Below are 17,367 nucleotides of genomic sequence, written 5' to 3'. Positions count from 1 at the left end.
TGATGATTATACTGGTTGTTAATGTAGCAGTATTTCACATTTGCAATGGCTTTTCTCACGCTTAAATTAACCTGTAAACTTGCAATGTTAATCACTTAAATAGATTACCTGGGCAAATGATTCTCAAAATTTCATTACTCTACATTTATTATTTCTTATTGTTGGGATTTTTTTCCGTCAGTGTGATTGCTGGTGGTCAGGTTTGAACTGGTGACCCACAGCATGTAAGGCAGCAACATTTCCCACCATGCCACATTGCAAGTACCTCTGCTTGTGACAGTATTAATAACCACTAAGTAGTTTGTCCTACACTTGCCATGCAACAGCTGAAAGCAATTTTGAAAAGCAGTTACAATCATTGCATTAGCATAAAATCTTTGGACATGTACTATTAAACCCTGTGTCGAATCTGCTGTTTACTGTTGATTGTGCCAACAGTGACTCTTGCTCTGTGAAAAATCTTTCGTGGTAAAGTTAGTTTGAGAAGAGTCCTGCAGCTCATTCATACATTGAGTATGACTGCTTTCTCTGAATCTAAAGAGTTATTCTGAACAAATTTATATTGTCACTGTTTATTTCTACATCTAAATCAACATCTACATAGATACTCCGCAAGCCACCATATGACGCGTGGTGGAGGGTACCCTCTACCACTACTTGCCATTTCCTTTCCTGTTCAACTCGCAAATAGAGTGAGGGGAAAAATGACTGTCTGTATGCCTCCGTATAGCCTAATTTCTTGTATCGTATCCTCATGGTCCTTGCAGCCAGTTTATGTTGGCAGCAATGGAATTGTTCGGCAGTCAGCTTCAAATGCCGGTCCTCTAAATTTTCTCAATAGTGTTTCTCAAAAAGAATGTTGCCTTCTCTCCACAGTTTCCCATTTGAGTTCCTGAAGCGTCTTCGTAACACTTCCATGTTGGTCGAACAAACTAGTAACAAATGTAGCAGCCTGCCTCTGAATTAATTCCTTCAATCTGACCCAGTACAGATTCCAAACACTCATGCACTACCCAAGAACTGGTCACACCAGCATCGTATATTTGATGCTCTTTCCAGGTGAACCACTCTTTCCAAAAATTCTCCCAGTGAACCAAAGTCGACCATTCACCTTCCGTACCACAGTTCTCAGATGCTCGTTCCATCTTATGCCACTTTGCAATGTTACGCCAGATATTTAAGCAGTTTTACTGTGTCGAGCAGGACACTAGCAATACTGTATCTGAACATTACAGGTTTGATCTTCCTACTCATCTGTATTAACTTTCCACATTTAGGACTAGCTGCGATTCATCACACCAACTGGAGATTTTGTCTACGTCATATTGTATTTTCCTACAGTCACTCAACTTCAACACCTTACCATATGCCACAACGTCATCAGCAAACAACCACAGATTGCTGCCCACCCTGTCTGCCATATCATTTATGTATATAGAGAACAACAGTGGTCCTAACACACTTCCATGGGGCACTCCTGACAATATCCTTGTCCCTGATGAACACTCGCCATCGAGGGCAACACACTGGATTCTGCTATTTTTAAGAAGTCTTTGAGCCACTCTCATATCTTTGAACTTATTCCATATGCTCATACCTTCATTCACAGTCTGCAATGGGGCACCATGTCAAATGCTTTCTGGAAATATAGAAATATGGAATCAGGCTGTTGCCCTTCATCCAAAGTTCCCAGTATATCATGTGAGAAAAGGGCAAGCTAAGTTTCACACGAGCAATGCTTTCTAAAACAATGCGGATTTGTGGCCATAAGCTTCTCAGTATCAAGAAAGTTTATTATATTTGAACTGAGAACATGTTCAAGGCTTCTGCAGCAGACAGAAGTTAGAGACATTGATCTAGAATTTTGAAGGTGTTCTTTTACCCTTATTATATATTGGAGTCACCTGTGCTTTTTTTCCAGTCACTTGGAACTTTGTGTTGGGCGAGGGATTTGTGATAGCAAGCTACGTAAAGGGCCAATGCCATAGAGTACTCCTTGTAAAATCAAACTGGAATTCCATCCAGACCTGGTGATATATTTGCTTTCAAATCTTTCAGGAGTTTCTCTATGCCAGGTATGCTTATTACTATGTCTTCTATACGGGAGTCTGTCTGATGGTCAAATGACAATATGTTTCTGTGATTCTCCTGTGTGAACGATTTCCTGAAAGTGAAATTAGAACTGTGGCTTTCATTTTGCTATCTTCAGCTGCCACACCAGACTGGTCAACAAGGGATTGAATGGAAGGCTTAGACCTTTTTTGTGGTTTTATGTAAGACCAAAATTTTCTCAGGTTCTCTAATAGATCTTTTGCTAAGGTATGATGGTGGTAGTTGTTGTATGCTTGGTGCATAAATCTTTTCACAGCACGAATCTCTGCTAACCTTTGCTTGCTGCCATTTGTGCGTTCCCTTTTGAACCGATAGTGCAACAGCCTCTGCTTCCTCAGAATCCACCAAATTTTGTTATTAATCCATGATGTGTCTTTTCCATCCTTTACACACTTCTTAGGCACATAACCCTCCAGACCACGATTTACAATATGCTTAAACTTTACCCATAATTCCTCTGCATCCATCTTACTTGAACTGAATGATACCAATTCACTGGCTTAGTGAGATGCTATTAACTGCTTATCTCCTCTTTCTAGCAGACACACTCCCCTAGTTTTCTTGGCTGATTTATTAACTTTTGTAATCATAGTTGCTATCATGATCATTAATCCCAATTTCTGTACTGACAATGTCGATAAGGTCCGGTCTATTTGTAGCTACAAGATCTATTTCTATTGCATGTGGGCTGCCAAGCTAGCTGCTCAAGACAGTTTTCAGAAAGTGTGTTAAAAAGTATTTCTCTGCAACCCCCGTAATGAATTCATAGACATCCCAATCCACACTTGGCAGGTTAAAGTCACCTCCAACTAGTATTGCATGATCTGTGTATTTACATGCTATTGACTGTAGGCTTTCTTTGAATGACTCTAGAACAGTCACAGCAAAGTTAGGTGGCCAGTAAAAACATGCAACAGTTAACTTTGTTTCCCGTACATCTGATATACGTGACCAGATGACTTTACTGTCACACTCAACTTCGACCTCAGTAGAGACAATATGTTTATCAACTGCAATGAACACTCCCCCTCCTATGGCCTTTAGTACGTCTTTCCATTATATGCTTGAGCAGAGGGACAGTATTTCTCAAACTTCACTGAGGAATAGGTTCCTGTCATACTTAAATTATGTCACTTTAGCAAAGTACTAGTTGGGAAAGATCTCAGTGAATAAACGAAAAACTGGAGGGATTTTGTGGCCAGTAGCCTAGTTCTCACTGAACTTTTGTTAGGTGTTCCCCATGTGGTCTGATTTGCAGTATATCTTTTACTACCCTGCAGAGAGTCAACGAAATCTCTGCTACGTAGTTGCTACAGTCAGACTGTGAAAGAGGTTGGTGGGCTTTGGACAATTTCCTGTCTAGAATGAGTTAGCAAAAATTTTCAGATTATTGTGTGAAGAACGCTTGCTTTGCAGATGATTTGTTAACTTGGAGATGTGTACTACTAAACAATTCTGTGTAATAATTTATTATGAAATATTGATAAGCAATTTAAATATGAGGAAAAACTGTGTCTTTGAAACCAATCAATAAAAATGTATTTAATTATAGTATACATTCACAACAGATGCAACACATTCAGCTTTTCAAATCAATAAAAATGTATTTAATTATGGTATACATTTACAACAGATGCAACACATTTAGCTTTTCACTTTAATATTGAAATAATATTTTCTTGTGTGGTTCTTCTCATAATTGAAATTGACACCCACTTTTTTGTAGTTTTTCTTTCAGATATTTACTTTCTGCTGCAGCTATCAGTTGAACTTGTCGATCTTCTGCTGGTACAGATTGCTCGCCCTTGGTAAGCCCTTAAGATTTTATTCTTAATATGAGTGTTATATCACTGTCATACTAATTTAATTGTAATAACTGTTTGCCAGTTGAGACTTAAGATTGTTTCTTTGGAAAGCCATAATATGCCTATTTTGTTAGTCATCGTCTCCTGAATGCTGTGCCTTGTTGCTGCAGTCATTATCCCTAACATTTTGCTATCCTATTGTGTTGATATATTTTAAATATTACTGAAAAATAACTTTTATTTTGGTGACATATTTCTGCTGTGTGACACCTGCCAAAAAGATATGACTTGAACCAGTTTAAGATACCATGACTAACAAATTCTGCCTCAATGCTATCCACAGATTGTCAAAAAATACAATAGAACTTACAGTTCCTAAGTAAAACAGCCCATATAGCAAATCATGGTTAAAATACGTCAGGCATTTCTAAATTCTCCTTAAAATCAACTTGAACAAGTTGGCTAATTGTACTGTCAGGTACTGAGTGTTCTCCACCCTCCACAAAACTTTCAAAGTGGCAGTGATTGACCTCATTTAACTTTATAAAGTGATGTTTGGGTTCTCACTGTAGTTTTTTACTTGTAAATACACATAGCCTTATCTTGACTTTCTGATTCCGATTTTGTGTCATGTGCATTCTACAACAGGCAAGCAGGAAATATTCTGTGTCTGTCTAAGGATGATTTAATTTGATTGAATTCACTCACATCATACAGAAATTAGTCTTGATTGTCATTGGTTGATAATTTAAGCAGGGACCATTATTGGCTTCATTTCTGATTTGTGTGGATCCTAAGAAACGTGCACTTCTCCACATATCTGTCTATGATGTTACAGTGCTTCTGATATTCTCTTCTGCATATCAACAATATTCACTTCACAGAACAGTAGTTTGTTATCTTCAGTCCGATATTCCTATTTCAATAGCATTACTGAGTGTGGATGCATAAATTTCACTTCAGGTACTGTACAAAGAAAAGAATTTTCTACTGTGCTTGGCTGGCGAAAATGTAAGGATATTGTACATATAAGTGAATGAAATATTTACAGTTTGTGACGCTGATGTTGCTGCTTACATTGCTTGAGGATCCTTTACAAGAAACATCACACTTCTTTCATATTTTTAGTCTTGCAGATCTGAGGGTCATCCTGTTAATTGATAATTCCTGTTTGAAGGCAAAGGCTACTGTAGATCTGTAATATATCCCATTATTTAATTACTTATATTGTATTGCACGAGTTTTCAGTTGTGCCATTTGAACTTAAATCTCCTTCAGGCTGTCATTCTCTAAACAGTGGTTATATGTTTTGAATTTTCCTCCTTTTTTTTTCAGGGGTAATGCGGGAACTCAGTTAGAAAGCCGAGTAGAAAGCACTTCCAACTCGAGCCATAACACGAGGGATCAAATTTCACATTCCCGACCCCGGGGGACGGGGTCATTTCGCTTCTATGCACGGCGTGGCAGTGGTGCACAACGACCAAGTGATGGATACTCAAGGCAGACGTCAGCTGGAGCTTCAGGAGCAGTTCATCCCAATCCAGCAAGAACACTATCAAGGCACAGAACTGGCCGGTCACTTGGACGTGGCCCTTGGGTGAATCGCTTTTCTGGTGCGCCAACTAGGTTCTTGCCAGGTAATGTGAGTTATGCTCTTGCACACATTGGTATCTAGAAGCAGTAATCTTATGTGGACACAGATGTTACGTCACATACGTTCATCAACTATTTGACATCCACATCCAGTCCTAACAGCGTGTCAATGGAATATAAGTTTAAGCTATACACAAAACATTAACACTGAATTGAAAGCGTGCTTCTCTATTGAAAAACGCTGCAATCATCTAAAAACAGATAGCTGCTTGGCTACACTAAAATGTCTGCTTGTTAGAACAGTTAAAAGAATTACTGAGCAAACTGCATTAGTACATTCACATGGTTGAATTAATTGTAAGGCCAGTTTTTGCTTTTACATGTCTTGCAACTCAGTCCTCACCTTAATTTCCTACCAAAAACATCACTCAAAAGCCCATTGTCCAGTAACGTGACAATTGTTGTAAGGGCCAGTAGTGTGCAAGTTTCAGGTTGAGGTTATTGTCTTCACATGTGCTTTGTATATTCTCTAAATCTGTCCTTGCCTCTATAATCTTTTGTATCAGTAACTAAATGCTGCGTAGGCCTCCTTCCCTCAGTTTGTATTCTGATTGTGTCATCTTTAATAAAGTTATAATTAAGAATGCAATGTTGTTGTGGAACCCAGCTATCCAACCAAAATGAACATGTACGAGTATCCAACCAAAATGAAAATGAACATGTACGAGGGCAAACGCAAAAGAAACCTAACTAAGTTTTCAGTGGGCAAAGCTTTTAAAGTACAGCATTTTGCTACCACAAGTGCATAGAGGTAACATTCCAGAATCAGTAAGCCAAGTGCCATCACTGAAGGAGGTCAGGACTAATTCAGCAGAGTTTATAGTGACAACTGTTTCGTGTTGTGATGTTCACCCACTTTATTTCCTCGTTGATTGCCCTCAGCGTCAACGTACTGTGTTGCTATACTGGCTGAAAAGTGGGGGTGGAATTTCAACACTGACTACTGCAAATAATGTAGGCAAGTGCACAGTTGCATTTCACAGTTCTTTACTTTCACTGTTCACGACCCACCCACCCCGATATACACAGATAATATGGCCAATTAACTATTGGTAAATATTGTTAAGCCACATTGATATTTTGCAGGCATATGTCAGCATACTGCTACAATAGTTTGCAGTTGAACATCTGTGGGGAGTGAAACGTAACCACACAGTTCACAGTCTCTCAAATAATTTATCAGACACTGTCACTGTATTAACACATGGCCTATTTTTGTTACACTTATTTCACGGTTAAGTTGATGCATTGTTGTTGCTCTAACCAACACAGGTTTCTTGTCTGAAACTTGGCTGTGGGCTGACTGTCTCGGGACCAATTATCGGGCCTTTAGATATCATCACAATAATAGCTGCTGAAACTACACATTGTGTGAAGCTAAAATTACAGAAATTACAACTGAAACAAAACTCGCTCCATTAATTGAATCCATCAGAAAATTGTGTCTTTTTTAACAATTTCTCCTACTACAAGGGTTAAGCCTTATTATTTGTTTAAATCATGAAATTAACAGATATAGTTATACAAACAATACTTTTGATGAAATTGGTAATAACTTTCGAATTAATTAAGCACTTTGCTAACATTTTTTCTAATAGAGCCAATAAGAATCTTAGTGATTCTTTTTCCAAATGTTTATAATTAGTACAGAATTTATAGTTGTTTAGAAGTCAACAATAGAATTTAAGTTATGAAACAATTACTGATTTCACCCTATAACAATAGTATTAACTAGGAATAGTCGAAATAAATTAGAAAATCAATTACATACATAAAACTAAGTACAAAATTATATCTGGTGTTATATTCTTTAAAACTGAGGGCGATCCTTTCTCTTTTATGAAAATGCAGATTATACTCACATATATTAATGGTAATTAGTCAAAAATGAAAAAAATGAATGTAGGGAGGCAGATGGCAGAACAAGAGAGGAAGTAGATATATCCCATCGTGCATTGCCACATCACCACCTCATTGGATTGACCAGACAAATATTGCAAATAGCTAACTGGGCACTTCAGTGACCACAAATGACCCCAGAAATTGGGTTTAGCAATTTACACACAAATAAATATTACAAACGAAATCTTATCAAAACTACAGTACATAAGTTTTTTTTCAAATTTATAATTGCATGAACAGGCCATACAAAAATCCCTGTACAAAATATTTACATGTAGTGTATTGTAAAATGGAACAAAATATCCACGAGTTATATTTTTAATACAAATTAGGCATGTTTATTGTAAGTGATGTACTTTTTGGTAAACAAAGATTACATTTTAATATAAGTATCACTTTATAAAGTCCTGTCTTGCTTAAAAATAAATAAATAAACCCTCATGGTTTGTAAAAAGTTTAATTACACTGTGCATTGTAATTCACTTTTTAGACAGAAAATTTCTCTTACTTAATGTTTAGTATTTTTCACAGGCACTTTCACACTTTTAATGAGCTTTAACACATCTTCTCACCAAGTTGTCCATGCCTTCAACAGGTCCAAGTGGCAGCTAGTAATGAAATGAATTGCTATCAGTTCCCTTGGAAGTGGTTCTCCTCCTCCACAGTATATGAAAAAATTAGTCCAAAAATGCCCTACCTTAGGACACTTACTTTTACTTTTAAATATAAGGAAAAAATGTTTAGCACTAATGGCAAATAATGGTTATTACTTCATAAATAAATAATTACATACTCCTCATAACATCACAATAATTAGCACTAAAATTGACTGCAGTACAAAAGGTGGAGACTGGTAAAAATTTTAAAAATCAGGTGCACATCACACTATAAAACATTACTCTAGGTCATAACTCTGTCTGAAACTGGTTAAACTTCAAAGACTCTTGTTTCTTTTCCACTTGCAAAATAGCAGAAACTCAAGATGTGCAGTAGCATAGATTTACTAATCATTATGTTATGAAAAAAGAATAGAGTCACCATCACATAAATTAATTACTACTCAAATCAAAATTAAGCTAATGGAAGTTGTACGAAATCATTGCCCTACTTCTCCTCTCAACTCTGAGCACTACTCTTCTACAACCAGAAAATTAAATCCTCACAAGATCACAAAATGTTGCCAAATAGTTGACTTTTCAGATTATTCACACCAGGCTAGCACCACAATTCCACAGTTATCAATTAATCAGCAAAATTACTTTTCATTGTTCCAGTATTACCACTTTAAGCTCATAGAAGTTTTCGGATAACCTATAGATTAAATGATGCAGCATTATATGACTTGTACCTCAGCAAAATATTGCTCTTTCTGTTAAGCTCTCATTCCGAGCTGCAGTGTCATGAATTGCACAATATACACAGTACCCAATGTTGCCTTGTTGAAAATGTAGCTCCTCAAATAGTTACACTACATTTGTTTGTATACAGTTATTTTTTCCTTTACTCAATCATGTCTATCAGTTTCAGTATTTTACTTACCTTTCTTACCTTGTTAGCCAGTGGAGTGCATTCTCAAAAAATATCCATACTGCAGAGACAGGCTCCCTAACCGTTAAGACCCTAACGTTATTCATTATTTTACTATTTCAGTATTGTTTCATTATCTAATAAATAAACACTTGCTCTGCTTATCCAATGAAAAATTGATTCTCCTGGAAAACACTCCACAGTAACAGGTCCTTATGCAAGCTTAACACTCATTACTGATAAGAAAAATTATCGCTTAGAAAAACTATTATTTCACTGTATTCCATCAAGTTGCTTAAGATTCTAGCCTGATGGGCGATATACATACAAATCTCCAGGCAACTATGTTTTAAGTTGTAATTCCTTAATGTTAGAAAAGGCTGTACCATGACACACTTCTATAGGTAGATAGTTATCTCCATATACTGATTGCACTGAACAGAGACACTTCTGTTATACCACAATTAACATGAAGATCTCATATTGAAGATAGTTTTTACTGCATATTGCCTCTGCTGCTACGTTAATGAGCTGATTACTTCAGATGGTAATGTTTTCAGATAAGCTGCACCTTCTCCTCCACATATGCTGTCACCTTTTATTTTCTGTTTACCTTACCTCTTTGTTTGACAGAAATTCATTAATAATGGTACCAATTTACTTTCTTCCATCCTCTTATGACTCCAATACTTATAACTAACACACCATAATATATATAGATGACACTAGAGAAACTTTTTCTAAAATATTTCTATACTTAAATATCCTGCTGTACAAAATCACATGACTGTCAGAGAGAGCTTAATTCCGATTCACTTACAAACTACAGATAGGATAGGAGAAGAGTTTTACTGCCTCAGGGAACATGAAGAATGAGACAGATGGCTGGGGTAAGCATTATTGCCAACTAATGAATCCAACACAGAATGTTGAACCCCGTACTTGGTTGTAGCGTCTTACTTCTGGTTCAGTACACATTATGGTAAGTTCCTACTCTCCTTTTATGTGATTAACATTGCTACCTACACCATAATTCAACACCTCACTAGAATTATTAGTTACACTTGTCTTACCACTATCATTTGCATTATCCTTACCTGTGATTACAGCAGATTCATATGCATGTGGCTCTTCATCACTACCTGCTCTAGTGTGAGCCAAAACAGGAGCATTATCTAGTTTAAACGGTTTGATCCAGGATTAAAATCATCTCTCCCATTTCTTTTACTTGAATTTCTCCTACCATTACCGTGCCCACCTGGCTATCCTCCACCAAACCATTTCCTGAATTTCTATTATAATTAGTCCTGTTCATCCTATTTGCCTGAAATTCTCTCCCTGATTGATTATTGTCATCAAAATTCCTCCTACGATTTTCCACTGAGGGCTTCACCCTTTCCACTTTATCAACATAATTCAAGAAATCAATAATATTACCCCTAGGGGCAGGTACAAGCAATTCTCTAACTTTCTGAGGCTACTTAGTTTCTAAACCCATAATTATTGATTCACTTCGTAGCTCTTAGTCCAAATATTTCAGTTAGTTTATCCAAAGCTGAAGAAACCTTAGAGTCGAATCTCTCTCCTCCCCAAAATTTACTCAAAATTCTCTGCTGCTTCTCTTTGTACCAATATTCATCTAAAAACTTTCTCAAAGCTTTACCACAAAGAACAGCTGTCAGCTACCTGAGCTGCCCATCCAAAAGCATACCTTTCAAAAAACCTCTTACAAATGACATTTTCTCTTTGTCATTCCATGTTTCAGGCAAATCATTAAAGTCCCTAATGAAATCCAGTGGATGCACTTCCCCATATGGTTTAAAATTATTAAATTTCTTACAACTAACAAATGAAGGACTGTTTGGAACACTACATACTCTATGCTTTTGATTTTGTACCTCTTCCATCTGTTTCTCTATTTCAGCCAATTTTGAATCTACATTTTTATTTACTTTTAACAGTTTTTCCTCTACCACTACTGCACACTTTGTTTCTACCTCTGTTTCTAAATCATTTTTAATCTGATCATTTTGGTTTTCAAGTTAAAACTTGTTTACACCACAAAATTTCCTTGCAGCTTTGACTTCATCTTTACACTCTTTTTCAGAAGCCTCCACCCTCTTACTGTAGTCATCACAAAGCTTCTTTCTCTCTTCTACGCTAGAAGTACTGCTTCTTGCGAGGATGATTTAATTTTGTGAAATGTAGCTAATATTTTTAAGAGTCCATAAAATATCTTGCTGTCTCCATCAATTGCTGTCCGAAAGTAGTAGTGGGAGTGGTGCCTGTTCCTAAGCTGTGTGTGGCAGATGATGCCTGTAAAAACTGACCATCCCACAAACCTGCACAACTGTTTATATATTTCTGGAAATGCTACTGCCTGCAGTGTGTCAGCTTTAGATTGCAAAGGTTATTTGATTTCCTAAAAGATCCACTGCTTCTTTGCAAAGGACACATTTATCTTTGATTATCTGCAATCCATAGTCAGCAGGTCTTCAAAAAATCGTTTGTAAGAAGGTTTCCTGCTCAGAAGCAGAAGGAAAAAAAAATTAACACATCATCCCAATATGCAAAACAAAAGTCCGAACATACTCAAATAGGCCAAAATGTGTGATAATTGCAGTCTTTTTCACATCTTCTGGTTCTAACGGAATCTGAAGAGATGCCTTCTGAAAATCAATAATGCTGAACACCTTGTAGCCTGCCACTGTGGTCTTGAAATCATGCAAGTGCAGAATTGGATAGCGATCTGGTGTGGTATGTGCATTCAGGGAATGGTAATCTCCACAAAGACTCTGATTTTTCTTCCTTACTGGATGGAGGCCTGATGCCAAAGAGCTGTCCGAATGTTTGATAACCCCCATTGAATTAACTCCTCAAATTCCATCTTTGGGGCTGCATATTTATCATGGGCTAACCGACGTGCTTTGTAAGCTACAGTCTGTTGTGACATTGTAGGTGTATGGTGCATGGTATAATACCGTATCTGAACTTGTATTTTGGTGGCCTTCAACACGGCAGCATTTTGCAGCATCCTCAAATGTCCATGTACCACCTTGTTGTCCATCTTCAGTGTACATCTCATATAGATATGGTAATAGTAAAGGAAATCAGCTCTGCGGATGGGTTCACTGATGTTAGTAATCAGAAAATGCTGTCTTAATGTTCGTGGAAAACCAAGACTCTCAGTTGCCTCTTCGTTGCCATATGTAGGAGTCTTTGACTCATTTTCTGCTATTAGCCATGATTGTATGGAAGAATGAATAATTGCCATTGCCAGAAGGACACTGACATCTGGGCCTGTGTTAACTAAATACTTGAGGTCAATATATCTGTCTTTGATGTAAAGTTTATGTGATGTGGAGATAACATGAATTTGAAAGTGCTTGCTAGTCCAGCTAGAGACAGATACACAGCCAATGCAGAATACAGCATGGTTATGGCTTACTGGGGCACTGTTATCACATGTCACATTATCTAGGCATTGTCCACTGGAGCGACCAGCTGTTCCCAAGTCGAGTCACTGTACATATTTGGGTAAGCACATGGCTGACTAAATTTGTGTGCCAGCTGCATCAAAGGTTTATAGTACCAGCACAGTTTCCCCTGTTGGCTACCATCAACTCATGTTCTGTGCCGTTTTTCATATTGCTTGCCAGTGGAACTGTACGGATTTGCCACTGGAGAGCATTGAAGTTGTGTCATAGCGTACTCATCTGTTCCTCTAGTTGGAGTTGTTGATCGTTATCCTCAACGTCTGTGTCTATATTCCCTATGCTGTGTTGTCCAATTTGTGAGAGTCCTCATGTGTCTTGAGAGTGACAGTGCATAATAAAGTCTGCAATTAGTAGCTGTGAGTTGAATGAAAAGGGGGCACAAAAAATCACTGCACTCTTGGCCACAAAAGGTAACTGACCCATCCAAACTTGCCTAAGTGTAGCATTAGAACCGTCGGTTGCAGAAACCAATGATTGTTATGTGTTGCCAAAAGACCAAAGGAATCTTGTCTCTCATAGCTTCTCTTTGCAGCACTTGCTCCATGCGAATGTCTACTGGATTGCGTGCTCGTTGGAGTACATTGGTTTCAATATTTCCTTTTGGTGGAGGGGGAGGAGGTGGCGGGTACTGTGCACCACATATGCTAGTAACAATAATGTTTGCGTGTCCAGTGTTCCAGCGGTGATGACGAATTGCATGGTACCGTCCCTGATTCTAGTGTTCCAGCGGTGATGACGAATTGCATGGTACCGTCCCTGATTCTGTAGGCTTCAAAAGAGAGCTTGAAAATTTGTGGCTCCTGTGTCATATACAGCAGTGCAATGAATTCACTATGCTATGCGGAAGAAGCAATGCAGCCCATTGACAAAGTGTCAGTGACTTGCTCAGATGTTAACCTTGGTTGTGAAACAGCTTGACTTTCATCCCCCACTCCTGATATGCGTTCCACGACTAGAGAGCCCAACCCATCAGGTGAACTGATTTCTCTTCTGCTGTAGTTGGGGTCACCACTTGGCGGTACTAGATTCCAGAATCGTTGAAAAAAATTCTGTAACTTTGTTTTCTTAACTTCTAAAATCTCAATAACTCCGAGAAACAAACACACATTAATAGCTTCGAGCAAATTACATAAAATTACTACATTACAAAACAGCCACAAAGATTCCCTTTTTTGTCCATTATCTAGGTCCACAGATACTCTACTACACTACTTTGTAAGAACATGCCCCCATTGTGAACGGTTTATTGGTGTGTACTTGCTACCTCGACTCTAACCAGAATGTGAACTATTTTTAGTCCCATGTCACTATTTGTTGCTGAGTTCGATTCCTGATGCCCACTATGCACCTTTGTTATTAAGAGCCCAAACTGATATTCCCTGAAATGCACGTATTCTCTTAGCATTTCTCAGCCTTGGTGAATGTGATGGCCAGTGAAATCTTAATTTATTAAGTGCCTGACCCCAAATCTTGCTTGAATTGGAACCTCCATCCCTGCTGGTTAGATTTGCCATCATGCAAACAGGAATGGAGGTTTCAGTGTAAACAAAGCTTGGAGTCTGGCACTCAATGTATTAAGATCACCGGCCAGCAAACGTAGCAGAGATGAGAATGTGTTTCAGGGAATATCTGTTTGGGCTCTTCATAACAAGCGCATAATGAGCATCGGGAATTGAACTCGGCTATAAATAGCAGCACAGGACCAAAAATAGTCAACACCCCATCTAGAGTTAAGGTAGCGAGTACACATAACCACATAACTTATGGCATCTGAAGAAGAAGACTGGATCAGTTGTCAAGACATTGTGCATGAAATTCAAACAATGCAGCTGTATATTCAGAAGCACATCATTAAGCTGTATTGTTAGTATACAAACATTTGAAACATTTAATCACCCATCAGACATTGATGTCCCTGCTTCATATCAAAAGTATGCATCCAGTATGACATTCTTACATTAAAGTTCATAATTTTTTTTGATAGCAAGGGTAATTAGTAAAAATAAATCTGATGAAAAGCGTGATTGCATTTTGTGAGGAAATGTTAGCATCTGTGTGAATGTGTGGTGTCTGTTCTTTCAGACATGCCCAAAAAACAGAAACCATTCATTCATATTACTGATTTACCCGGATAGGTAATGGATACACTTTCTTCAGTGCAGATGCACAAGTATGTCCAACCTCCTGTGGGAATCTCAGAGTAGTGAGCATGATGGGAATGAGTTGCCCATGAGGGGTGTTGAGACAGTCCATGCAGTTGAGATAACACAGTGTTGCAGGTGGCGCAGTGGTTAATCCACCTGCCTAGTAAGCAGGAGATTCCGGTTTCTAATCCTTGACAATACACATTTTTACTCGTCACCACTGATTCCCTGTAATGTCCCGATGCAGCTGACATCAGCAATCCGTTCCCTTTCCTTTTTCCTCCCCCCACCTTCAATTTACATATAATTTTAGCATCATTCACTGATGTATCAATAATATACAGTAACTTAAAAAGAATGTAAAACTAAATTAATTATAACTTTAAACTTTCACTTTTTTATTATGACTTTATTTTGTAGGGATGATGCAGTGTACAGCTAGTGCAGATGCAGATCCACCTCAAGCATCTATAGTTTCACCGGTAATGCATGGGGATTCAGAAAGGGATGGTGCAATCTCAAGATCAAGCCGTCTTCCTGCATCCACAAGAGGAGTTCGTGGGCGTTCTCAGAGAGGATCAAGTATCTCACATGATGGACACCACCGAAGGCATAGCCACCTCTTTCACAATTTTCATAATTACTGCCGGCAACCAGAAGAAGAGGAGCAGAATCAGCAGCAGCACCCCCACCCAGAGCAGAATCTCCATTATCACAATCAGCAGCAACATCAAAATCAGCAAGATGTAGACGAGGAGGAGGAGCAGCAACAACAACAACAAGAGGAGCAACAGCCACAACAATTATCACTGGGCAGCTGGCAGCAGCAGAGGCAGTCCCACCAGCAGCAGCAGGAGCATTTAGAACAACAACCACCACAACGTGGAGGGCATGTCCAGGAACGAAACTCTGATTACCACAGTGAACATTCGCAGGATCAAAGAGGAAATAATAATAGAGAGCGTGTCACATCTGGATCACAAGTATTAAACTCATCTCATGAGAACAGGGAGCAAGCTCAGCGCAACTCTGACATGTTTGCAGTTCCTGCAGTTCAGCTTAATGATGTTCCCATAGCAGATGTGGGACAGCTGAGCCAAATTGAACCACCACATATACGTCCCCAGTCTCCACCAGCTAACCCATTTGGAGTCGTGTCAAGGCAGAGTCAACAGGTAAATAATGAACATCAGCTATACAGCTTGATAGTTACACTACCAGTAGTGATAAAAATGTAATAAGAAAATAATTGAGCATAAGAGCGAATTGAATAGTTACTAGTTGGCCATGATTTTGTGGGGGATTCTCAACAATTTTAAGGTGACTGGTAATTTCACTACTTAACTTTGTTTATAGGCTTTTTGACAGTCAGTTTTCATGAAATTCTTCTGGGTTGTAGACAGTGTTATATTATAATATTTTGTTCACGATTGCAAGTGGTATTCATCAGGATATGTAATTAATGCACTGCAATAAGTAAAATAAGGAAAATGCAACCACTCACCTGTAGGGAATCATGGCATGGAGCTCAGAAATGCTTAACAGAAAATAGCATTCACTTCAGCTTCTCAGAACTAGTTCTTTTTATAGCTAAAGTACACAAACAAACAAACACACACACCGAAATGCACACTCCTGTGGATCCATATTTCTGTGTTCCATGCATCAATCAGCTGTAGGCAAGTAGTTACCCTTCCCTTCTTTTATATATTGCTGCATCCAAGAATTTCCATTATTATGTTATATTGCAGTATTATATACCATGATGAAGGCAACTTACAACAGTGGTCAAATTGTTGGTTCTCATTTTACAATATGATGTGATATGAAACCCAGAAGAATGTTAATGACTATTTTTTTATTTCCGTAACTTTCTATTTTTTCCACGTCCAAGTCGTACATCATAAGTAAATTTTTGCTCTCTCTCTCTCTCTCTCTCTCTCTCTCTCTCTCTCTGTGTGTGTCTGTCTCTCTCTCTCTCTCTCTCTCTCTCTCTCTCTCTCTCTGTGTGTGTGTGTGTGTGTGTGTGTGTGTTTTGTGTGCATGCCAGAAATTTTACTTTGATAAGGAATGTTCTGTCAGAATGTAAATAATGTAGGGGTAAAAGAGACCACTCACCGAATAGTGAACGGCTGTGGTCCCCAAGACCTCCAGTCAAAAGGATGGACATATAAAAAATAGTATGCACATGGGGTTGTCAACAGGCACACACAAAAGAATGAGAACTATGCTAGCTTTCAAATGAATCCTTCGATGAAGTAGAGTCCACACCACACACACAGATGTTTCCTGTATATAAGAAGGGTAAAAGAACAGAATAGCAAAACTATGCGCAGTTCTGTGGTGCGTGGGAACGTGTCATTATACGAGGATACAAGATGATTTGGGCAAAATTTCTAGTTGGCGTGATGAATGGCAGCTAGTTGTAAATATAGAAAAATGTAAGTTAATGCAGATGAGTGGGAAAAACAAATGTGTAATGTTCAGATAGAGTATTGATAGTGTGCTACTTGACAGAGTCGTGTCAATTAAATATCTAGGTGTAGTGTTGCAAAGTGGTATGAAATGGAATGAGCCTGTAAGGATTGTAGTAGGGAAGGCAAATGCTCGACTCCAGTTTATTGGGAGAATTTTAGGAAAGTGTGGTTCATTTGTAAAGTAGATGCATTTAGAACAACAGTATGACTCATTCTTGAGTGCTGCATGAGTGTTAGGGATCTTCATCGG

The 17,367-nt window shown here is 38.2% G+C and overlaps 1 protein-coding gene across 1 annotated transcript in view; it reads left to right on the top strand.

Moving 5' to 3' along the window:
- The window catches only part of LOC126235199 (uncharacterized), a 305,365-nt gene that overhangs the window by 246,460 nt on the left and 41,538 nt on the right, over positions 1-17,367 (top strand). Inside the window, exons 19-21 of the mRNA XM_049943929.1 lie at positions 3,839-3,920; positions 5,253-5,554; positions 15,061-15,815. Coding sequence (XP_049799886.1) covers positions 3,839-3,920; positions 5,253-5,554; positions 15,061-15,815 — 1,139 coding nt within the window. The remainder of the gene's footprint in view (positions 1-3,838; positions 3,921-5,252; positions 5,555-15,060; positions 15,816-17,367) is intronic.

The sequence above is a fragment of the Schistocerca nitens genome, chromosome 2 (assembly GCF_023898315.1).
Source record: "Schistocerca nitens isolate TAMUIC-IGC-003100 chromosome 2, iqSchNite1.1, whole genome shotgun sequence".
Lineage (NCBI taxonomy): Eukaryota > Metazoa > Arthropoda > Insecta > Orthoptera > Acrididae > Schistocerca > Schistocerca nitens.
This window is presented reverse-complemented; position numbering and strand designations above follow the sequence as displayed.